Source organism: Asterias amurensis, chromosome 11, assembly GCF_032118995.1.
Source record: "Asterias amurensis chromosome 11, ASM3211899v1".
NCBI lineage: Eukaryota > Metazoa > Echinodermata > Asteroidea > Forcipulatida > Asteriidae > Asterias > Asterias amurensis.
Window position 1 is genome coordinate 2,714,795 of NC_092658.1, and position 25,364 is coordinate 2,740,158.

The 25,364-nt window shown below is 37.7% G+C and overlaps 1 protein-coding gene across 1 annotated transcript in view; it reads right to left on the bottom strand.

Annotated features, from left to right (window-relative positions):
* The window catches only part of LOC139943819 (uncharacterized), a 101,931-nt gene that overhangs the window by 29,056 nt on the left and 47,511 nt on the right, over window positions 1-25,364 (bottom strand). Inside the window, exons 32-58 of the mRNA XM_071940645.1 lie at window positions 25,141-25,254; window positions 23,584-23,868; window positions 23,220-23,336; window positions 21,924-22,037; window positions 20,712-20,996; window positions 19,569-19,685; window positions 19,020-19,133; window positions 17,827-18,117; window positions 15,393-15,512; window positions 14,866-14,979; window positions 14,039-14,326; window positions 13,320-13,436; window positions 12,631-12,744; window positions 11,808-11,921; window positions 10,666-10,779; window positions 10,097-10,210; window positions 8,847-8,960; window positions 7,769-7,882; window positions 6,948-7,061; window positions 6,339-6,452; window positions 5,589-5,895; window positions 4,184-5,160; window positions 3,176-3,298; window positions 2,395-2,508; window positions 1,750-1,869; window positions 980-1,111; window positions 204-329 (exon numbers count right to left, since the gene is read on the bottom strand). Of these exons, the coding sequence (XP_071796746.1) occupies window positions 204-329; window positions 980-1,111; window positions 1,750-1,869; window positions 2,395-2,508; window positions 3,176-3,298; window positions 4,184-5,160; window positions 5,589-5,895; window positions 6,339-6,452; window positions 6,948-7,061; window positions 7,769-7,882; window positions 8,847-8,960; window positions 10,097-10,210; window positions 10,666-10,779; window positions 11,808-11,921; window positions 12,631-12,744; window positions 13,320-13,436; window positions 14,039-14,326; window positions 14,866-14,979; window positions 15,393-15,512; window positions 17,827-18,117; window positions 19,020-19,133; window positions 19,569-19,685; window positions 20,712-20,996; window positions 21,924-22,037; window positions 23,220-23,336; window positions 23,584-23,868; window positions 25,141-25,254 (4,887 nt within the window). The remainder of the gene's footprint in view (window positions 1-203; window positions 330-979; window positions 1,112-1,749; window positions 1,870-2,394; window positions 2,509-3,175; window positions 3,299-4,183; window positions 5,161-5,588; window positions 5,896-6,338; window positions 6,453-6,947; window positions 7,062-7,768; window positions 7,883-8,846; window positions 8,961-10,096; window positions 10,211-10,665; window positions 10,780-11,807; window positions 11,922-12,630; window positions 12,745-13,319; window positions 13,437-14,038; window positions 14,327-14,865; window positions 14,980-15,392; window positions 15,513-17,826; window positions 18,118-19,019; window positions 19,134-19,568; window positions 19,686-20,711; window positions 20,997-21,923; window positions 22,038-23,219; window positions 23,337-23,583; window positions 23,869-25,140; window positions 25,255-25,364) is intronic.

Genomic DNA, 25,364 nt, shown 5'->3' on the forward strand with positions numbered 1-25,364 from the left:
AGAGGTTCAAAACCTCAGAGAATTGTCCACGAAAAACCCACGCAATCAGGTAGGGACTGAAAACCCAATCCTTGTAGTGCCAGTATCCCAAGAAAGAAATTTCATGCTAAGCAAATGTTTGTGCTTAGCAGCTCTATGAAATTGGGCCCAGGGAAACCACTTACACCGACCCGACCGCCAATCGATCTATCCTCCATACTTACTTGGTCTTGTCTCACAGTTCATTCCAACAAAACCATTGAAACAAGTGCAGGAATAGAACACCACGGGGCCGTTGTTAGACCGGCTACACCGTCCACCGTTCAAGCATGGATTAGAAGTACAGGGATCTACACAATCAGAAAAAGGAGAAATATAACAAAATTATTTTCATTTAAAAATGTTTAAACATTTTCACAATGAATGAATACTGTATCCAAAAGATGTGTACAATCAGACCCCTCCCTGCCAACGATAAAATATAATAATACATTATTTTGTTATGAAGAGAAAAAAAAGAGAAAAAAACCATGCCCAAAATGAGGAACCAAGTAAATAAAATGGGTTTTTCTTTTTCAGTTTTGAAACACGGCTGACTTTTTTTCTCTGAAGATACAACTGCATCAGTGGTAAAAAACAGGACCTGTGTTATCTATACATGTGTATGCTTTGAGGAAATTATTTGAGCTGTTTGGCGTGTCAGCTTTTCATTGGATGATCTGGTCAATATTTCCATACAGCGACATCACATGGTACATAGCACACAGGCGCCAATTGACCTCAGCATTTTCTGTGTTGTTTTATCAGTCACCATCATGCCCCTGGACAAAAGAAATCTAGCTCTCCACAACCCCCGACTCCCCCCTTTCTGCAGATAAAAATACATTTTGCGTGTCTAAAGTGAAGTTAAGAGATGTTAAATTTGAAGTAGAGTGAAGTTGTTACAAATTCTCCTATAGTTTTATTCTGCTGGTTCTGAAAGATACAAAACACACTTTACCTATAGTGATCTGACTTTCACAATTCTGGCCGGTATAGTAGGACAAACAGGCGCATCGGTAGGATGAGCTTCCCTGGGGAATGCATGTACCTCCATTCTGGCAGGGGCTGCGCTGGCACAGGGTTGGTGGAGCTGAAATGACAAGTATCATCAGAGAATTACAACAAAGAAACACAGCAAAAGTGTACTACTTTTCTATTGTCACAATTGACGTTTTTTTAATGGCTGTAACTTTTTTTACAGTACCACTGAAACCACCCCAAAGCGTCCCAACATGTGGAGGGCAAGCATGCTTTACTGAATTTTGCTTTTATTCTAATCAACCCACATCCTGTTTAGGTAGTTGAAAGCACATTTACATGGTTGGTTGCAAGTTTACATTGTCAGCAAGTCAGCAAGTTTGCAATATTAGTTGCAAGTTTACATTTGCAGGTTGACATTGTTAGTTGCAAGTTGACATTGATAGTTGCAAGTTTACATTGTTAGTTGCAAGTTAAAAATTATTAGTTGCAAGTTGACACTGTTAGTTGCAAGTGTACATTGTTGGTTGCAAGTTTACATGGTTAGTTGCAAGTTTCCAATGTCAGTTGCAAGTTAGTCTTAATTTGCTACAGCTTTGGCAGACCATCGTGTCTGTAAATAGCTGCACATTGACTAAACAATCCGCAATAATCACAAAACCGTAATCACAAAATCAAAATCACAAAAAAACAAAATCACAGCCGAAGTCACTCACAGTGACATTTTTAAAAACCTCAATGACAACTTACGAATCTCGCATCTTGACCCTGAGTACCCCTGTGTACATAAACAATTGTACATGTTCAGTGTGGCGCTGATGACATTACAGGTACCAAAGTTCAGACATGGATCAGGCTGGCATGGGGTGTCTGTGGAAATACAATGTTTAAGAAACAAAAGTTGATTAAAAGATAGAAATTGACGCCGCAAGAAGTTACAATCTTTCAACTAAATTGAAAACATGTGACATAAAGATAAGTTTTGAGAAAGATTTGAATTTTGTGGGACTAAGACAAGATCTAAGATTAACTGGTACAGACTCTGGACTCTGGTGATTCTGATTAGCAGAGTGTGGGTTTGAATCCCCCAGCCATGACATGTGTGTCCTTAAGCAAGACACTTGACCATTGCTTCGTTCTTCCGATGGGACGTAAAGTTGTTGGTCCCATGTGTTGTGTAACACATTTAAAAGAACCCAGTGCACTTATCGAACAGAGAAGGGTGTTCCTGGCTGTGGCTGTAGCACCATGTAAACCATGATAAAGTGCTACGTAATTGAGTCTCAGAATTCATCACTTCAATAACTTATCTTTCAGAAAGTTTATACTCAAAGCCTCGAGTACCTTGTTGGTAGATACATGCGCTATATATTTGATTAGACAAGTAACACTTACAGAAGCGAGTTTGACACTGTGGGCCAGTAAATTGGTTTGTGCATTGGCAGAAGAAGCTGTTCACCCTATCGTCACAAACTCCACCATTAAGACAGGGCCTGCTGGCACACTCATCTAAAGAGAAACGAGATAAAACACAGAGTTTAACACAAAAATAAAATATTATTCAGCCACCAAAATTTGGTAAAATTTACCCTGTCAGTTTCCCTTGTGGTTTATAGCTTGAGACTGGAAATAAAAAAGCGTGATCTCTCTGCTGCCTCTTTCCAGGTTGTCTTGTAAACTTGAATAAGAACGCTGGCTCTAAACCAGTTACAGGTTGAATGGCACCCCTCAACAAATACATTGACAAAATAGACCACTATTAGATAGCTCAGTTGCTAGACCACCAGCATGTTAATTTGGCAGGTGCAAGTTCAAATCCCACTCTAGTCAAGTTTTCTTTGTTCATTCCAAAATTATTGTAAAATAATCAAATTTATAAATATTTTCAAAAATCCCAGATAAATGAAGTTAAATATGTGTGTGTAGGGTGGTGTATGTGTGCCACCTAATTGCCCCCTTCTCACTGCCACAGAAATTTCTTTTGCTAAATATGAATAAATCTTCCAATCAGATGTGGTTTTTAGGGCTTAATAACCTCCAGAATGGTGGCTTGAACTTCCCAAATAAATCACGAGTTCCCATGAGCTTACTAATTATAAACATGAGTGATTTTTGAAAGTATTTGTGTCAAATCTTGTACTCCGTCTGTATAGATGGTACTATTATAGATACTTACTGATATTAATCTCACAGATTCTCCCGGTGTATCCCGGTTGGCATACACAGTTGTAGGTATTAACACCATCAATGCAATTGCCACCGTTCATGCACGGGTTGAGTGGCCTGCACAAGTCAACATCTGTGAAGAAATTATGTACAGTTACTTATCAAAAACAGATTTGTGCAATTGGGAGATACTTTTATCTGATTATATATGTTTATCAAAAACAGATTTGTGCAATTGGGAGATACTTTATCTGATTATATATGTTTTATCACATCAATATAAATACCAATGGAGGATTCCCAAGTCGGGGGGGGGGGGGGGGCTGGGTAAATAAAAGAGCCTATCACGCACTGTGCGATGATCTCCTGAAGACGAGTGTACTGTTTGAAACGTTGAGACCAAACTGGCTCTTTTCAGAGCCAACACTCCCTCAAATGAGAACTATTACATGGTTGTAACCCATTATCTATAGTTTATTCTTATTATACACAACATGCAAAGCTTTAAACATCACCTAGGAATGGGTATAAAGGGCAGTTAAGCATTGGACATGGTTTCCAGTCTGACAAAGCTTTGGAGAGAAATTTAACTAAAATAAGTAATTTATTTTGATTCAGAAAGCGAACTTGTCATTCATTAAAGCATTTTCTGTCTCAATGTCACTGAGTCGCTCAAACTATTCCCATTGTTGGGGTATATTTCATGTTGATTAGAACCGTTTCTCACAAAAAGGATATCCATTTTTCCTCTGCTGATGTACCCCTAGATAATAATAAAATCTTCTTAACAACTTTCATTACCAAGTCAGTACCAAGCCAGTTTCTCTTGTGGTTTATAATTTATGTCTAACTTTCTTTACTGTTGCAACTAAATGGGGCTATACTCGACAAGCTGTGCTTCTTAAGCGTGTTGTAAATTTATTTCTTCCCCCACATTATGCTTTTTTGCCTGTTAATATTGTAAACTTTCTTGTGTTTTGATTTGGAAATAAAGTTCAGTTAATAACTATCAACTCACCGATCACTGTTTGACAGAAACTCCCGGTGTGCGTTGACGGGCAATTACAAGAATACCCCAAGTTGTTGGGTGCGGCCAAAACAACACACTGGCCTCCATTCTGGCATTGGTGGCTGGTACACGGGCTGACAGAGCATCGGCTACCGGTGTATCCCCCTTGGCATATGCAGGAGAACGAGTTCAAATTATCAACGCATCTTCCTTGGTTGAAGCACGGAGTGCTCGCACAATCGTTGAAATCTGTTTGGCATCTAGTGCCGATGTAGCCGGGAGCGCACTGACACGTGTACTGATTCTGACCATCCAAGCACTGTCCGTTATTCAGGCAAGGGTTGGATAGGCACTCGTCGACGTTGATTTGACTCTCGCAGCGAGTGCCTTGGAACCCGACTTGGCACTGACAAAAGTACATATTGACCTGCTCTATGCAGAAACCATTGTTCAAACAAGGATTACTGGAACATTCAAGGATGTCGGTCTGGCAACGAGTTCCGGTGAACCCCGCGACACACCTGCATGAGTAGGAACCCACACCATCAATACAAGTTCCGCCGTTCAGACAGAGGTTGGGCGTGGAGCAATCGTCGATGTTAATCAAGCACGTGTTCCCAGTGTACCCTGCTGGGCAGAGACAGGTAGCAGTGTTCAGCCCGTCTTGGCATTGCCCGCCGTTATGGCACAGATTGGGTGTGCAGTTGTCAACGTTAATCTGGCACAAATTCCCACCGTAGCCTGGTAGGCACTGACAGTTGTACGTGTTCACCGCCGACACGCACTGCCCGCCGTTTAGGCAAGTGACACCAGCACAGAAATTGATCTGGATCTCACAGCGGTTGCCCTGGAAACCCGGAATGCAGCTGCACGTCATGGTGTTGAACTGCTCTTGACATAACCCACCGTTCATGCAGTAATCCAAGGTACAGCGTATCGTGCGGGTCTGGCACGTGAGACCTTCATAGCCAATCAAACAAAGACACCTGAGCAGTTTGAGGAAAAGAAAAATAAGGGAGAGAGGATCGTCAGTAACATTGTCTCTTATTCCCTTAAGTGCCAAAAATGCCGTCCAATGACAGTGTATTTAGCTTGTGACAGTCACAAAGTCATTGTACGGTTCTTCACACACTTCTATACCTTCACCTTTTTAAGATGCTATCCATAAAAAAAGATTATTAAGTAAAATCGTCATTGCAAAAATTTTAACAAAGGGCTTTTGTGCAGCACTGTACACACAAATTTACTGAGAGTGCAGAAACAAGTGCTCACAAGCTATACCAAATACACACACAGACTTGACTGCATCAAGCCACCCAGAATCTCTCTTGATGCAAAAAAAATGACGACGCATAGCTTTTTTTGTACAAATTATCTCTCACAAAAATGTTTCAAAGAAAGAAAGCTGGCTCACTGGTAAGACCCGATGGAGTTGATACAAGTTCCGCCATTTTGACACAAGTTGAGATTCACACATTCATTGACGTCCCTCTCGCAGGAAGCTCCGGTAAAACCCTGCGTGCAGACGCAGTCGTAAGCGCTGAATCGCTCCAAGCAGGTTCCACCATTCAGACACGGGTTGCTGGCGCATTCCTGTTGGTCCAGTGATAGCTCGCAGGTCTGCCCGGTCCACATCAGGCTGCATATACAGTAATACTGACTGCCGGTCGCCAAGCAGAAGCCATTATTTTTGCAGGGGTTGTTGTTGCACGCACTCGTGTCTGTTTAAACAAACAGAAATTGATTGTGACTTAATTATTTTCAATCCATAAAGAAAATAATCTCAAAGATTTGAAGCATCGAGGCACATTTCATGTTTATCTGTTCGAGGAAGTAGGGGGCCTAGCCTACATAGACAGACCAATGTTTATTATTATATTAATTTATTATTATAATGGTTTATTTTGGAGGATTGAGGCAGTAAAGGGTTCTTTATAAAAAAAATCTTGGTTGTTTTTAAAGGAGTTTTAGAGCTACTCATTAGTTGTTTTTTGGAATTCTTTTGAAATTTCTTTTGACCGTGTTTTTTCCAGTTATATATTTTTACTTGAAAGAAAAAAAAGGCTCTTGGGCATTTTCAACATGTCCAGACTATTGATAAGTTGTATGAACGGAGGGCAAAGAACTAGTAACATGAAAGCAGGAGATTCATGACAAAACCTACCTGTGACGCAGTTAGTTCCTGTGTAGCCAGAAAAACAGACACAAACGTAGCCGTTCAATTGGTCCATACACACCCCATTTCCCCCGCATGGTGAGGATGCACAATCATCAATATCTAAAAACAAAGTTTACAAATAAAGAAATCTCATCAAGCCGCCATCTTTGTTAGAAGTCTAAACAGGCCTTGCTAGTACAATGTCACAATAACAGTAATATAATAATATGTCAGCATAACAAACTTACTTGGTAACAAGCAATGGAGAGCTGTTGATAGTATAAAACAATGTGAGAAACGGCTCCCTCTGAAGTAACATAGTTTTTTAGCTTTTCCACGGATTTGATTTGAGACCTCAGAATTCGATTTGATTTTGAGGTCCTGAAATCAAGCATCTGGAAGCACAAAACTTTGTGTGACAAGGGTATTTTTTTCTTCCATTCAAATCTCCCAACTTCGACATCCAATTGAGTTCAAATTTTCACAGGTTTGTTATTTTGTGCATATGTTGAGATACACAAAGTGAGAAGACTGGTCTTTGACAATTACCAAAGGTGTCCAGTGTCTTTAATATGACTTCACAAAGACAAACAGATGAAAGAAAGAAGAACTCACTCATGTCACAAATCTCCCCGTTGTATCCACTGAGGCAGTCACATCTGAATCCGGTTGTTAAAGCCACACATGTTCCTCCATTCCGACATGGACGATTCTCACATGGACTGACAGCTATTAATAAACAAGAATTTTTATTCAAGGTAAGCTGCAAAAATGAAATGTTGACCGGCATTGATAAAAAAAAACTACAATAATTGTCAATAAATATTTGTACTCTTCGTAGCAGTTTTTCTTAAAACAGCAAAAAAAACACGTTATTCTACAATTCTTTGAATTTGTAAACACTCATTAAAACGTAATTTTTTAATGAAATTTTTTCCCAGCCAATTTTCTATACCTTCCTCTCGGGTAATAGTTAAAAAGCAGGACAGTTCTATTCAGAACTGAGAAGTCTCCCGAACACCCGAACAATCTACTCCGCGGTAGTAGAATAAAGCAAGAAAGTTCTCTAAAAAGAACAAACTCTACCTGGCAAGTAGATACACACATGGTGTTACCGCAAACCAAATATATATTGATACCTCACCATGCAATGCCTCAAATCCTTTCTGAAATTCTTTTGTTCCTTTTAATTTATTGCAATCAATTTGTTCAACAGATCATTAGCATATTTCAGTCAACAGTAAACAAACAAAAAGACTACACAATTGTTTAAAAATTATTCAGGATGTTTGGTAGTAAACTTTCAAATACTTCAGCACGAGTTTATAACCACATCAAGAGTTACTTATTTTAACATGGTGCAATGTTGAAACAAGCATGTATACAAATTCTAGTTTGGAAATGCTCATCTTATCAAGCCTAATTTTGTAACTTACCGATTTGACAGTTGAGCCCCTGCCACCTGGCCAAACATAAGCAGAAATAACTGCTGCTCAAACCAATGCAAGTTCCTCCATTGGTGCAGGGGTTGGAGTCACAAACGTTGGGAGCTGCATGGGATGGAAATCATTGAGGTTTTTAATTATCTGAGTCTCATTTACATGGTAAATAAAGGCAGTGGACACTATTGGTAATTGTAAAATACTAGCCTTCACAGTTTGTGTATCTCAACATATGTATAAAATAACAGACCTGTGAAAATTTGAGCTCAATCGGTCATCGAAGTTGCGATGAAAAATAATGAAAGAAAAAAACCCTTGTCACACGAAGTTGTGAGCGTTTAGATGGTTGATTTCGAGACCTCAAGTCCTAAATCTGAGGTCTCGAAATCAAATTCATGGAAAATTACTTCTTTCTAAAAACTATGGCACTTCAGAGGGAGCCGTTTCTCACAATGTTTTACACCATCAAACTCTCCCCATTTCTTGTCACCAAAAAAGGTTTTATGCCAATTGAGTAATTACCAATAGTGTCCACTGCCTTTAAATGGTAAACATAAATTCGTCAGCTCAGTGCTGTAAGGTCATTGACTGCAATTTCGCATCCATAAATCTACAACAGACGTTTTTCTTGGAAAAATATTAATTCTTTTGGCCAAGCAACTTTTTTGAAGACCTCTCTTGATCTACTCTTTGAGATGATAGTGAGGAAAGAGACATCAAAATAGTCGGTGACCTTTTGAAAATCATGAGAATCAGCAACCCATTATTGCCGTTTCAAGGAATGAACATCATAGGCTACAGTAGATGAATGATGCATATTTGTACATTTCAATTTATTGTTGTTCTTTGTTAAAACCAACTTGAGAGAAGAGCTTCCAGGCAGGAACTGTGTTTCTTTTAGGCAATCCATTCAGGCCCCAGCTGTTTCGATTTCCTTCCATTGTATCTTTTAATGTTTTTAACTATTTAATTAACTTTTTATCTACCCGAGAAATGAAATAATACAAAAACAATATCAATATAAATACTGATCTACAGAAGACATGCAAATTAAAACAGCAAGACGTCTTACCGACTTCACATCTTAACCCACTGTAGGGAGTTGGGCAGCTGCAAGTGAAAGAAGACTGGAAATCACGACACTGTCCTCCGTTCATACACGGGTTACTGGCACAGGTATCAAATGCTGTGGATGACAACAAAAATGCATGAAGAGTTTGAAACTAAATTGCCTTGAACGTAACTATACACCAAGAGTGATCTTGTTTTGTACTGTTTTTGCAACGCTTTCCAGACCTGGTTAGGGACTGTTCTGTGATTTTGATGTTTTTTGTGCTTTTCTGAGTCTTTTGCTCTGTTACTTTATATTAGGGGTCTTGTGTCATTTGTGCAATTTAATGTTTTCTGTGTTGTATAGTCGAATTATATTTAACTATCTTTTTATTGTATTAACCGTCAAATTAAAAATTTAGGACAGCAATTCATTTTTTTTTACTGCCAGTGTCTTTTTTTAAATATTGTTGAACAAATAATTCATTAAAAATCTCTGGGACCCATGGTCTATGTAATTTTCACAGTTGTTTAAGGCTTGCTTCTTACAAAGGCAAGGCTTGAAAAAGTAATGCTGAAGCTTCATTGATATGGACAGAATCTTAGCAATTTGTTTTTGAACTTCTTCTTACAAGTAGAGTAACGGATAAAGTTTTCCTTGCTGATTCAAAGAAAAAAATGTAAAGAAAGATACATTAAATTAACATGTCAAAACTTCAGCTGAATTCAGTGTCTACTTGCTGAGAAAACAACAAACAAAATGTGAAAGTACTTTCGCACGAACATTGGATCCATCCTCATGCAGCGAGGGGACAGTGGGCACCAACTTCATCCCTGGCCTCAGAAATCCGAGTAACCATTAATGCATGAATTGTTTCTCAGATTCAAATGTTTGGGATCAAAATATTTCCAAACTATATCATTCAGGAGTGAGAGTCATTACTAACAAAAAAGTCTGAAACTTGGATACAAATTCAAGAGTATGTTGAAACGATGGCATTTCTACCGTTTGGTAACCCCTGGGGTTATAGATTCCAAGGAGCTTTTGGAAACAGTGTCCAAAGCACTAGAGAAGTAGACCAATGAGCAAGATTTCTTTATTTGTGGAAAAAAAATATTGTCTGACTTTCTTCACCAGGCCAACATAAAAAGTCTGAATTCAGCCAAAAGTCTGAACAATCTCATCCCTGATCATTTCTACGGGGAAATGTGAAAGTAATTTCACCTCAAGCTTCATTTAATAAAACATTTTGAACTAAATTTGATAAATACCTTCGGCACAGTTGATTCCGAAGAAACCAATTTGACAAGTGCAGATGTATTTATTGACTTGATCAATGCATGGAGCATTGTTCAAACAAGGATTGCTGGCACACTCATCAATATCTGTCAAGAAAAGTCACACCATAATTAATGAAAAGGTAAAATGTAAAAGGTAATTGTAATTTTAATTGCCCATTTTTACCGTAATTTTGTTGCTTTAGAAGATGTAAAATTTGATTCCTTTATTGGTTTGAATGTGTGTAATAGCGCATATGGGTATATTTTTTATAGTGTATTTTCTTGCATTTTTTTAACAGAATTATATTGGAATTTGCCCTATAGATGAATAAGTTCTTCTTATTATTGAAATATTTGTAGTAATTATTGGAATAATTATTATTGTATAAAAATCGCATCTTAGACATTGTGTTCAAATCTGTCACTCTGTAAAACTCCGAGTGAACAGTATAATTTTACAAAACGCTTCAAAAGTTATCTTCTGGATATTTGGTAAAAAAGTAGTATTTACTAAGTCCATGAAGAGCATGGGCAGAGGGATTGAAAGGTAATTGCCTTACTTTGTTGGCAGTAGGCTCCAGTATAGCCTGGTGAGCAGCTGCAGGAGAACCGGTTGATGTCATCTCTACAAAGCCCACCATTCAGGCATGGATCACTGGCACACTCATCAATAGCTACAGCCAAATAATAATTTAAAAAATTATAAAGCGTGTATCACATTGAGGTCCCTATAATAATAAATAATGTGGTTATAAACGTCTTATATAGACGATGTGACCAATGTTTACATTTAAACCGCCCTCTGTTGACAAAACACAGTATACGTCATGTTTCGCCAAGCAAAAAGACGCATAGCCATGGTAAGATTGCATACACTTTCTAGCTGGCTGCCAAAACACAAGGGTTTTGCCTGGCGGTATGCGCACGAATCATGTTATGGTTTTCAAGTGACGACAGAGGTCACATCGTCTATAGCGTACGTATCTACCAACAGTAACCCAATTATGTAGCACCTTAAAATGGTTCACAAGATGCTTGTGCATCTTGTAAACTATGCACTGTGAAGGGAAAATCCCGGGTTTTGAATTGTTCTGATGTCTCAGCCTGTTTGACAACCTCTGGGAGACTGTTTCATAACTGAACTGCTGCAAATTGATTGGAAAGAGCGGGAACCATATGACTTTGTTGCGATGATTATAATATAGAAATGAATGGTCTGTAAAGGATTAAAAGTCCCTTAAAGACAGTGGACACTATTGGTAATTACTCAAAATAACTATTAGCATAAAACCTTTCTTGGTAACGAGTAATGGGAGAGGTTGATAGTATAAAACATTGTGAGAAACGGCTCCCTCTGAAGCGGAGTAGTCTTTGAGAAAGAAGCAATTTTCTACAAATTTGATTTTGAGACCTCAGATTTAGAATTTGAGGTCTCAAAAATCAAGCATCTGAATGCACACAATTTTGTGTGACAAGGGTGTTTTTTTCTTTCATTATTATCTCGCAACTTTGACGCCTGATTTAGCTCAAATTTTCACAGGTTTGTTATTTTAAGCATATGTAGAGATACAGCAAGTGAGAAGGCTGGTTTTTGACAATTACCAACAGTGTCCACTGCCTTTAAGGGCCGTGGGTAGGGGGACAACCAGCTTCTCTCAAATCAGCTTGCAACAATCACTTTCAATAGATGATTTTTACTGACCAACAGAACAGAAGCTTCCAGTATAACCAGCGAAGCAGTTACATGTGAAGCCATTAACATCATCCACGCATCTTCCTCTGTTACCGCACGGATTGCTGGCACATTCGTTGATATCTGCAAAGTAACAGAGTCTGAAATTATATACCCTGCTATAAACCTAAAGAACAGTTTGTTCAATGCATTGTATTTATTAATACTTTTATTTATTCAGCATTCAAACAGCGCAAGCACCAAGGATGGATCCAAATATTTAACATTATGCAAAATGAAAATACCAATAATACTTACGCAATCCCATATTTATTAGTCAATACAACCAATTACTAATTAATCAATACATTTTAATACTAAGCAATCAATACAATCCCCAATAATAACAAATCAATACAAGCCAATACTTACTGATCAATACAATCCAATCAATACAATCCAATACTCATAACTTAACACAGTCCAATGTTCAAAAACATATTCAACTCAATATTCACAAATTAATCAATCCAATGTTCACAAATCAATACAATCCAATACTCACAAATCAATACAACACAATGTTGACAAAGCAATATAATCCAATGTTCATAAATCAATACAATCCAATATTCATAAATCTATACAACCCATTATTCATAAATCAATACAATCCAATACTCATAAATCAATACAATCCAATACTCATAAATCAATACAATCCAATATTCATAAATCAATACAATCCAATATTCATAAATCAATACAATCCAATATTCATAAATCAATACAATCCAATATTCAAAAATCAATGCAATCCAATACTCATAAATAAATTCTACCTAATACTTACTAATCTCACAGTTTTGTCCGGTAAAACCACTCACACAGGTACAGAGGTATGATCCCAGTCTATCAACGCATGTCCCACCGTTTGCACATGGATTGCCCGCACAGTTGTTTTCATCTGCAAAAAAAAAACGGCAACAATATTTAGAAAAGGTGATTTTCTTTTTGCTTGAAACAAAACTGACATGGATCAACTTAAACCAAATAATTAACAGCCAGAAAAGCTGGATGCTAAACAAAACTTCTGTGAAAAATGCATCGAAATACACTGGAGTCAACATATGACAAAAACGAAGCTGTATGTCAATGAACTAAATCCATCGACTAAAATAAAACAGCATGGTCTGCGACTCACAGGGCACTCAAATACAAAAATCAAAGAGCCTGTCTCTACCCAGTCACTGAAACATGGAAGGAAGAAAAGGAGACAAAAACTCATGTATACAGATATACTAGTAGGTGCTAGGGACATCGGGCAGTGCTGCCAGCTGATCTTCCCAACCTAATATTTTTTAACCTCTGTAAAGCGCCTCGGGATCCTTTTGGGGTTAAGGGCACTGTTTAAAAGCTGTATAATATTATTATTATTATTTTTATGAGAGATATATAAACAGGGATGGGCAAAGCTCAACTTGATTCCGACCTCAGTCGGTCGACTAGAGAGAGAAAAGTGAGAAAAGTTGCAATACTGACCTCCGCTACACAATGCTCCTGAGAATCCTGGCAGACAGTTACATGTGTAGTACAGCGGGGGGTTGTTATCGGGAACGCATACTCCATTGTTCAAACAAGTTATGGAAGCACACGCATCTAAAAAACAAAAATAAGATTTAATTCATTTATTTGTTTATTCATTAGTTTATATTAATTTTTTTCTGCGCAAATTTGTTCAATGTACTTTTGTTTAAGATTTTTAATTTTGAACAAGGCAATCAAACTTAGTGGTTCCCACTGTATCTCAAAACTTCTTCAATTTTGCACTCCATATTTTTCCTCATTGAACCCAATGTATTTTTCGCCAACAGCGCATATTGAACTCTCTAAAACTTAATCTTAGATCTTGTCTTTGTACCACCAAAATTCAAATCTCTTCCTAAACTAAACTAATTACTCACTTTTTCAAGGACTAATTTTGTCTGTTTTTCTTTTGTTTCGTTTTTGGTTTTACTGCGCCTTAAACAGTCAGCAGCGTGGATATGTGCGCATTAAACGTCTTTATTATTATTATTATTAGAGGAGTGCTGTGGTGGTCATTGATTTCCTCAACTTTGACAATATTTCAGAACAAAATATTTCTCAGAAGGATTAACAGTTGTATGAACTTGATAAGATTTTAAATTCAAGCACGAACATTCACATTGACGTAAAAATTCTTAACCCGAAAAAATAATTTGAAAATAATAAAAACTTACTCGGCGTAGTGATTTCTCGTTGGCCCAGGTTCAAGAGTTCTGTTTCACCTGCCATTTGCACAGTCAACGCAGTGGTGTACTTGTTGTTGGGCGTCAGACCGAAGAACGCCTGGTCGATGACTCCATTCTCGACCTGCTGCGGCGTTAAGGCCTGGGTCTTCTCCTGAAGGGTCACGTCATCACGAATGGAGAGATAGTAGACCAGGACGTCATTGTTGTTGAGGGGTGTAAACGTGAAGTGCGCATCCGTTGCAGTCATCCCGGTAAGCTGAAGTATATTTGACGTGGCTGTCGAGAGTGATATAAAAAAGATGGATAAATGGCTCATCAATGACTATTAAAGATAGCTTTAACGGTAGGGTCTTAGGTTGTTTTTGTCAACGTAATGCTGATCTGTAGAAAACAAACCTATATAAAGGTACAATAACATTCACATGTCATCGTTTTAACTGAAAACAGTGTCTATTTGCTGAGAAACGACAAACAAAAAGGCACAGTATTTTTACACAAACTCCAAATCCATGCACATTCAGCCAATTGCCACTTTGGAACATTCTCTCCAAAGGGTAATACATATAACCAGTTAAAAATTGAAATGACAATAGATAAAAAGCGTTTGAACTTGATTTGATTTTGACACATATCTATTTTTTAACTTCCCTGAGATTCCATGTGTCCCAATTATCAGCGTTGTTCAAAGTTAACAGGAAACCAAAACACTGCAGTACATGCTCACTGTCCGCCGTATTATTTTTGCAATTCTGTTACGCTTTCTAATAACAAACGCATGGATATCTCGGCCCTCTACATTATTTAGAAAATCTTACAGACTTGGCAGTGCAGGCCCTGATACTGGGTGGAACATTGGCAAACGTAACCCGACGTTAGCTCCAGGCATTGTCCACCGTTTTGACACGGATTACTTGCACATTCTCTGACATCTGTTGAGTAAAATATCCACAAGAGAAAACTGTTATAATAATTCATATCAGGCCTTTGTTTTTGAAAGGGCACCAAGGCATTTTCTCCTCGATAAAGGGGACCCTATGAGGAAATTGTAAATTTCTACTGGAGCATATCAAGGGCACCCTGGGGGCATGGGGGCAATTGCTTTCTTTTATGTTGTTTTGTTAGGTTTTGTTTTAAACTCTTTGCAATTTCTCCCAAAGTGCTTTCTTCAATTTTCAAAACACTTTTATTGTAAATTTAGACAGATGCCGGGATTTGTAATTTTGTTTAACAAACAATAGATGAATGAAATGAATAAATGAATATAAAATATGTGGTGGGTGATCTAAGAAATCAATTTCCGGTTAAAAATTGAAACATTTCTCTACATCAACATGGTACAAACCTTCGTCACAATTGACACCACCCCAACCGTCAGGACATATGCAGGAATACCTCTCCACTAGTGTTGGCCTGACGATACAGAAACCTCCATTACGACATGGAAGTAGTTCAGTACACACACCTGGACACGGTAAGAAGATAATTACATTATTATTCTGCTGAAGCCTTAAAAACAGTGAACACTATTGGTAATTACTAAAAATAAATATTAGCATAACACCTTACTTGGTAACGAGTAATGGGGAGAGGTTGAGAGAAAGAAGTAATTTTCCACGAATTTGATTTCAAGACCTCAAGTTTAGAATTTGAGGTCCCGAAATCGAGCATCTGAAAGCACACAACTTCGTGTGACAGGGGTGTTTTTTCTTTCATTATTATCTCGCAACTCCGACGACCAATCGAGTTGAAACTTTCACAGGTTTGTTATTTTATGCAAATGTTGAGATACAGCAAGCAATTACCAATAGTGTCCAGTGGCTTTAAGACTTTTCATTGCAAACAAGTATCAGAGTCTTTCTTGAAGGCTAAGTGACAAGACAAAACACATAAAAAGGTTGCAACAGAAGCAGTCACTAGACTGCTTACTTCATCTCCTTGCTTAATCCAATGTTTTCGTTTTATAAGTTGCAGCCCTCTGTCATTACTTAAGTTCTTAGAGAGTCTGTTTTGTAATAGTTAAATTTAGTACATATATAACGATGTTTGTTAATGCTCGTGTTAAGCCCGGTTCATACTTCCTACGAATGCGAATGCGATACGAATGTTGACGTCACAAATTCGAAAAATTCGCAGCAGTTGCCCTCTGCTCAACTCACTTGCGAATATCGCTGCACAAGGAGGGTTGTGACGCCAAATTCACGTCAAATTCGCTTCGCATTCGCATTCGCATTCACAGGAAGTATGAACTGGGCTTTTGTGTTTTGTCTGGGCATGCCTAGCACAAGCTTTGTTTTTTTTTGGTTATGCCCCAATTTCCAATTCTCTGTTATTGTTGTTTTGTTGGAATGGAAATAAGTGTCCTGAAATGACTGAAATGAAATGAAATTCTCTGAGAACGTTTGTTTTATTGTCAGTTAGCCTTCAAGAAAGACTTTCCTATGTTTTGCATTCTTGGTTGGTAAGCAGTCTGCAACAACTAATTATATTTTTTTTCACTTTTCACTTTTCAATTCCTCACAACTTAAGCTATCTGCTTTAAGAAACAACCAATTCTCTACCCAAACATATATAGTCAAAGATAATGTACTAAAACTAAACTTTGAGTATGCTGTTGGTGAGTGTATAGTTCCAACTTCATCAAGTAACAAACTTTATCAATCAACCGACACTAGGGAAACTAAAATGGTGTACACTATAAACAAATGTTGGGTGAACCAAAACAAATTGACTGGAGCTAGATTTGACTCTGAGCTTGACCGTCTGAGCTATCTGGCTTTATGTTGGATATTTTCCTATTATAATTCCATATAAATAACCATATCCAGTGTACTCAGTTTGGGCACCACTCATTACCCAAAGCTCTTTGAGCTTTTAGTTTACATCAGAAACTGCGATACTCCGGACAACACCTTTCATATTTGTGACCCACTCTGTGAAAACGAGTCACATGTCGCCCAATGCAATATTAAGTTATGGACAGTTTAATGTGGAAAATTAAAATATTTGAACTTGTAGAAAATGTTTAAGATCTTTAGTTGCATGGTTAACCTTTAGAACACTTACTTTTAGGCAATAAAGCTATGAATACAACAATTTTGTGATCATACTTATGTCTAAACTGTATCCTTTTGCACACAATGGTAGTTTAAAATATCATTTACTTGTAATTCGTTTTTCACAAAAAATGGTGGTAACAGGAGTAACTCAGCAACGCGATACACCCCAAAGCTTAGACATACATGTGTGTAATACCAAATTACTGCTGCTGATGTGTTCTTTCCAGCCATGCATATAACTCAATTCTTGAAATTGCCTACATCTGACTCATTTTCACAGAGCGGGTCACATTTATTTACTTAATCATTTTTTGCACTTATTCATTCTGGTTGTGAAACCAAGGATTCTCTGAAGAGCGAAACTTAATCTTGATTTGCTCAAGACCTCTTTGCTTTCTCTGTTAATTCAAATCTTGTTTTTGTATTTAAAGTTTTTAAATGTGTACCAGTTCAAATGTTTTAAATCGGCCCTGGACGTGAATACATTTTTTTAATTGTGAATAAACCATTTCAAATCAAATAAAATCAGATCAAATCACTGATTTAAGAAGGAAAAAAACATGGAGAGAAGACAAAGACAAAGAACTCATTTAATATCTGTCATAAGACTTTGTTTTTAAATGGAGGAGTACACAGAATTTAGTTTGCCGAACCAAGGCATTATCGTGGATGTATGAACTACGACGAGATGTCTAGAAATTTAAAGCGTAAGTTTCTTACTTTTGGTGGTGGGTACTTGGGTGCCCACAATGTTTTCCTGGTTATTAGAGACAACGACCAGGCTGACTTCATATTGAGTTGAGGGCAGCAGATTTGGGATGACGTAGTTGTTGACATAGTCGGGCCCGGCGTTGGGAACCGGTTGGATGTTCTGGGTTTGGGTGTGGCCGGCTGGGTCCGTGGTTTGGATTTTGTAGTAGAAGTTGGTACCCGGTTCCATAACGATGTTGGGCCACCTTACTTGAACGGTGGATGTTGTGACGTCGCCAACCGAAAAACCAGTAGAGGAAGCTGCATTGGGAAGAGATTAATTTATTAATTTTGATGTCAAGAAGCATCACATGGCTATAAATATAACAAAAAGGTTAATGGCCTGACGCTTTGACCCAGCAGTCTTTCTCGAAGGCTTAAGAGAAAGACACTGCTAGGGTCAAAACTTCAGGCCATTAACAATTTTTTTCATTTATACCAGCGGTCCATTTGGTTTGTAAGTTGTTTGCAACAGCTGATTCTATTCTATTTTCACGGCTATAAATCATTTCAGTACAATTGAACAATTAAGTATTAAAAGGAGTAATAAAAGTCCCGATCAGGCAGATGTCATAGAAACTAATCCAATATTGCTCTGAATATAATATAAACTAGAAAAGCAAAAGTCATCTTGAACTGGAATTATACTAAAATAATAGTGGCTTTATTTACTTGGTAATGCTCATGGTACTCAAACATTATTACCCCTGGTCACTGGGCCATTTATTTCATTCTACAAAACCATCTCAGCTCCCTGGGGGAGTATAGTCTGCTCTGCCAAGTATGAAGCGCAACTCTTGCTAACTTGAGGTTAATCTTAGGACGAGTTCAGTTCTGTATCCAAGGACATCAGGCCGCATTGAACCCATCCTAAGTTAGGAAGAGTTACTCGTCCTAACTCGAGATAGGATTTATCCAAGCCTTTCATGAAATAGGCTGCTGGGCTCAAGGAGATAAAAGTCATGACCAGGGTTTGAACCTACACCATGATAATACTCAGCCACCAGAACTCCAGTCCGATGCACTAAGCTGCTCAGCCGCGAACATAACCCATCCGCCCACCATTCTTTTAAATAGATTATTCTGAATGACCCCAAAGAATGGCTTGCCTTTGGCACTGAAAGAAACAGTTTATTAGAAGATAAAAATAACTGTATACTTACGAACAGTACACAAAGGTCCCATCCATCCCATGGCACACGAGCAGGAGAATGCGTTGATTCCGTTAACGCACTGCCCGTTATTCCTGCACGGATTACTCAGGCATTCGTTGATATCTAGATTATTCATCAATTAAAATATTCAAATAATTGAATTACACTATTTTCCTTTTTAGTATCAGCAAGGAACTTGATATGGTGGCTTTCTCGGTGAACTTTGTTGTTAAAGACACTTGACACTAATGGTAATTGCCAAAGACCAGTCTTCACAATTGGTGTATCTCAACACATGCATAAAATAACAAACCTATGAAAATTTTAACTCAATTGGTCGTCGAAGTTGCGCGAGAATACTAGAAGAAAAAACGCCCTTGTCACACAAGTTGTTTGCTTTACAGATGTCTTATTACTATTATTAGTAACTGCACTACCGCGGAGTGAGTTCTTAAACTGGGTTTCAACCTTTGGACTAGCCTGCTCAACATAAGCTTGCTTCGTATAAGATATGATTAAAATAATACAATGTTTTCAAAAAACATGGTTGAAACTTACCACTTTGACATCTTTCCCCAGTGTAACCAGGAAGACAATTGCAATTGTAGCCAAGAGATGAGGCTCTATTGTCAACACAGACCCCATTGTTCTCACATGGTCCTGTGCTACAGATTTCTGCAAACAAACAATATGTACAAAATTGCGTTTTACTTTAGATTCGTTAAGCAAAGCAATATATTGTTACCGAGTCTCACTCTTTTTTTATATTGACCTTGCTTGTTTGTCGTTGTCATGAAGTGTTGTACTGGTTTCCAGGGAAAAGTACAAAAGCTATGGTTCACCTTGTGTCCTAAATGTTGACATCATAATATTTTTGCAAATCTCATGGTCTTAAAGCAAACTTACTGTAAACCTGCTATATTTGTTAGAGCAAACACTAAAGTTTAAATCTTCCTCATCAAAATTTTATAAACTGTCATTAAGAATGTCTATGTTAAATTCATTGATATAAATTAAGTTAAAGTAAAGGATACACCACAAGCATGGTTAAATTTCCAGAAGTGGAATTTTAAAAACTGTTTCCACCACAGAAACTAACTAAAATAAAAAGGGTGGATAATTTTTCAACCGAAAATTAATGTGTGAATCAGATCATTGCTGAGGGCTGATATCTGAGAACGAATGCTGTGGCCAGAAATGTGATTGGTTCACGCTTTCACCTTGCTAAACATGGATGCACACATTGTTCGGATGAAAATACTTTGAAAGTTTGTTTGTCGTTTTCTCAGAAAGTGGATACTATAATCAGCTGTAACTTTCAAGGGTGACATACATTATATCACTTTTGACAATTTGGCCTGTAAAGCCCGGTTCATTCTTCCTGCGAATGCTCCGTGCGATGCGAGTTTCATTGCGTCAAAATAAGAAATGGAGCGCATCCAGATTGTTATGTCACCAAAATTTGCATCGCATTCGCATTCGCAGGAAGAATGAACCCGTCTTTACTCGACATTGATCCAATCTTTTATCCTAAAATTGATTTTGTAGAGAACAACACCAAAAAGGGACACAATCAAAACAACTATTAATTCGAAATGACTTAGTGAAAAGGACAAACTGTCCTTTCTCAGCTCCTCCCAAGATAAATCCTAATGCACCTCTGACCAATAGAAGTTCCCCATAATATACAAACAAACTCACGTCCTGAACTCGGCCTGATCATGGCCAGCTCCACACGCGTGCCATCATCCATCAGGGCGTACAAGCGGGAAATGTAATTGGTATCTGGTTGGGGAGCGTGGAAGATAAAATCAAAAGCCCCGTTGACGATTTCATCTTGTGAGACTACCCCCGTGGTCACGACCCCGCCGTTGGTGTCCGTCAAAACGACCTCGTATTTAGGGACGACTGTGCCAGTAGGTTGATTCCAGATGACTTGGATAGACTGTGGAGTGGTTTGTCCGGTCACAAAGTTCACCGTGACAGCTTTTGGTTGAAACAAAGTCATAAATAATAATAATTAACCATTCTTGTATAGCACATAACACATAGTCAATAAACATGTCCCTAAGTGCTCTAGGGAAACACAAAACAGAATACAAATACTTGTATTTGTTCTTATCAAAAAGGAAATAAATCATTATTTTGTAATGGAAAAAATGATCTTTGTTAAGAATAACAACTTAGATAAGTTCAATACCAAATGGGAGCCTTTTGTCTTGCTATGTACATGTACCAACTAAATGCCTTGCATAATCATCAAACTTCCTGTGTTTGCAATTTGCCATTTCTCTCTTAGTATCGTTCTATAAGTAGTTGGTTTTACCAGTAGTTTGTGTAGCTTTGTACATTGAAGAAACTTGAATAAATTGCCCCCTCCAGGGGGAAAAAAAAATAATAAAAAAAAAGAATACAAATACTGAATTCTGTATTCTGTTGTGTCATTCAAAAAAAAGGTTTATTTTGTAGCCCACTTTTTTGTCACTTTTTAACCTTTGTGGTGTGTTGGTTTTAATTATTGGCTGGTCCAGTTTTGTGGTTTATGTTTTAAGAAATCTTGTTCTGCTCTTTTGATATTTCCTCCATTTGTTTGGTGAAATTTTAATTTGCACAGCGCATAATGCAAGACATACCCCTTAGAATGGAAAAAATAAGTAAATATTGTAAAAATCTTGAACATCTCACCAACAATTTAAAAGTTCTTTCTGTTTTCAGATATACTTGCAAAAAAAATAGTTAATGGCCTTATGTTTTGATCCTTGCAGAGTCTATCTCAAAGGCTTTTGGATAAAGACTCTTTTAGAGGCAAAACGTCAGGCCATTTACAATTGTTTGCATTTAAAACCTTTGTCCTTTTGGTTGGTAAGTTTTTTGAAACAGCTAAATCTTGTTTCTCTGTAGTTATATACTTACGAATTGTACACAGCGTTCCTTTCCACTGGGATGTGCACACACATAGAAACAGGTTCGCAAGATTTTGGCAAAAACCACCGTTTAAACATGGAGCGCTTGCACATTCATTGATATCTGTAAACAATAACAGAAAACATAAACAACATTGTACATAGGATTTGAGGCATTGCATGGTGAGGTATCAATGTATATTTGGTTTGCGGTAACACCATGTGTGTATCTACTTGCCAGGTAGAGTTTGTTCTTTAGAGAACTGTCTTGCTTTATTCTACTATCGCGGAGCAGATGTTCGGGGGTTTGGGAGACTTCTCATCGTATAGTTATGCAATGCCAGGGGTGTGCTTTTCTCAATGGCGCACCCAAAGTTCTATAGAACACTTCATAGATTTCTTTAAAGTGCGCCTGAGGTCAGAGGAAAATGTAATGCTGCTGTAGATTGTGTAGGTCTCTTGTGAAGGGAGACTAATTTTTCAATGAAATCCAATGTCCTTTTAAAAATCTATCTATTTCAAAATTATTTTGAACCTTTAAATACCCACATAAAAATAATTTTATTAATTTAATTTAATATAATTTAATTTTTGTTCCAATATAATTTCAATTTGATTAATATTTTAATATAAAAACAAAACTAAAGCTCGGAAGAGGAGACTTATTTATATAAAAATAAAAAATAAATTTAAAAAACATCTTATAATCACTGTCAAATTTTTGCAACAACTTTCATTTAATGAAGAGGCTTGCCTGCAACACTAGAGCCACAGTAAAAGTAACAATTTGAAGGCAGTAGAGACATTGTTAATAACTCAAAATAATCATTAGCATAAAATCTTACTTGGTGATGAGTAATGGGGAGAGGTCGATAGTATAAAACATTGTGAGAAACGGCTCCCTCTGAAGTGACATTGTTTTCGAGAAAGAAGTAATTTTCCACGAATTTGATTTTGAGACCCCATTTTTAGAATTTTAGGTGTCGAAATCAACCATCTAGAAGCACACAACTTCGTGTGACAAGGGTGTTTTTTCTTTCGTTTTTATCTCGTAACTTCGACGACCAATTGTGCTAAAATTTTGACAGGTCTGTTATTTTATGCATATGTTGAGATACACCAAGTGAGAAGACTGGTCTTTGACAATTACCAACAGTGTCCAGTGTCTTTAAAAAATGTATAAAAAAACATCTTACAATCATGCTCAAATTTGTGCGACAACTTTCATTGCAGAGGCTAAATTTCCTCTAACACTAGAGTTACAATAAAAGTAACAATTTAGATGAACAGGTTGATTTGTACCTACCATCTGAACAGGTCTGACCTCCAAAACCAGGTGCACAATTACAGATGTATCCTAAAGGTGCCGTCGCCTCCTCAACACAAGTTCCACCGTTGTTGCATACATTGGTCGTACAAATTGCTGACACAAGGGAAGACGAGTCAATAGTGTTAGTATTCTTTACAATTTTGTTTATCGCATCAAGGTGTATGTGGACCAATTTCACTTGAAGTAAACAAACATGGGTTTTTTCATCTCCATTTTTTTCGTCAATGCCGCAAGAAAACTTCATACAGGCAGTTCAAATAAGATCAAACTGTAATTGTGATGCAAGAAACTTCCCTGATGAAAGGTAAACCTAACAAATTTTGATGAGACGAATACTTACTCGTCGTCCGTACATTCAGCGTTTCCAAGGGGAAGACCTCACCCCCGTTATTAACTGCAAGTCTCACGTTGTATTCCATGCCCGGTTGAAGATCCGTAAAGTCAAAGCCGATCATGCCGTTGACAACGTCCGCTCGTCGGTAGGTTTTCGTCATCTGGACATTGCCCTGGCTATCCGAAACGGTAACTTCGTATACGGCGTCAGGGTTGTCGGGCATGATGTCATTGAACACACCTTGCACGCGTGTGGGTTCCATGTTGGTGATTACAACACTTGATGACTTCGCTGTGAAAGTGAAATGGGAAATGTTTATACAATAGTTTAAAAAAAAAAAAATTTTAACTATTTTTTTCTACTGTCCTTTAAAAGACCTGTTTCACGAGCCACAACCTTTTGTAAAGCGGTTCTTAGACAATTTACAAGTATACTTAATACTGTTATCATTTTGCAGCAATTTGAAGACCTTCTTGCAATACACTTTACCCAACGTAGCGCTACAGCACGGTTCCAAACTCGAGCTATATTACCACTTCACGTTGGTTATTTTACATCATTTTCTGTCCCCACCAAGGGAATCGATATCAGATCTTCCAAAACAATTGGAGAATTTTTGACAGTCCTTTTTCTTTGTTCTCACCAGCAGTGCACCTGCTCAGCCCTAGGCATGCAATACTGAGCATATGCACACATATTCAGAGGCAAAAAAAAAGGACCGTTATATCTGTGGCCACCAGCATTTTAAAAGTCTCCCATTAACAATAATAATAATAATAGTGGCTTCTTATATAGTGCTCAGGTCTGTCACGGAGTGACGCTCATGGCGCTTCAACATTATTACCCTTGGTCAGTGGGCCTTAAATCATTCCTTAAACCATCTTAGCTCCCTGTGAAGTATACAGCTCAGCCGCAAATATGTAGCGCAATCAAGGCTAATCAATCACAAGAACCAACTCTGCCCTCACAGGTACCCATTTACCCCTGGGTGGAGAACAGCAATTATAGTTAGGTGCGTCTTGCTCAGGGACACAAGTGTCACGACCGGGATTCGAACCCACACTCCGCTGGATCACCAGAGCTTGAATTTGGTGCTCTTATCTGCTCGGCCATGACACCCCATTGAGCAACAACCAATTTGAAGTGGTAAAAGGCAGTGGACAATATTGGTTATTACTCAAAATATTTATTAGCATAAACCCTTACTTGGTGATGAGTAATGGGGAGCTATTGACAGTATAAAACATTGTGAGAAACTCTGAAGTAATGTAGTTTTCGAGAAAGAAGTAATTTTCCACAAATTTGATTTCGAGACCTCAGATTTAGAATTTGAAGTCTCAAAATCAGGCATCTGAAAGCACACAACTTCGTGCAACAAGGGTGTTTTGTGCTTATATTAATATCTCGCAACTTCGATGACCGATTGAGCTCAAATTTTCACAGGATTGTTATTTTATGCATATGTTGAGATACACCCACTGTGAAGACTAGTCTTTGACAATTACCAACAGTGTCCAGGGTCTTTAACAGATTTGTGGAATTGGGGGGTTCGGACACACTTACCTATTTCACAGTGCAGTCCTTGGAACATTGTCGTACATCTACAGGTGTAGTGGAGAAGTGCATCAATGCAGGCGCCACCGTTCAGGCATGGAGAACTCGCGCATTCGTTAATTTCTGTGGATACATCCAAAAGGTTAAAAGTTCTTAAATTTGGGGCATTATCTATCACTTTTAATTGAGAATGTCTTAATCACTTCTTACTCACCACAATTGAATAAATGCAT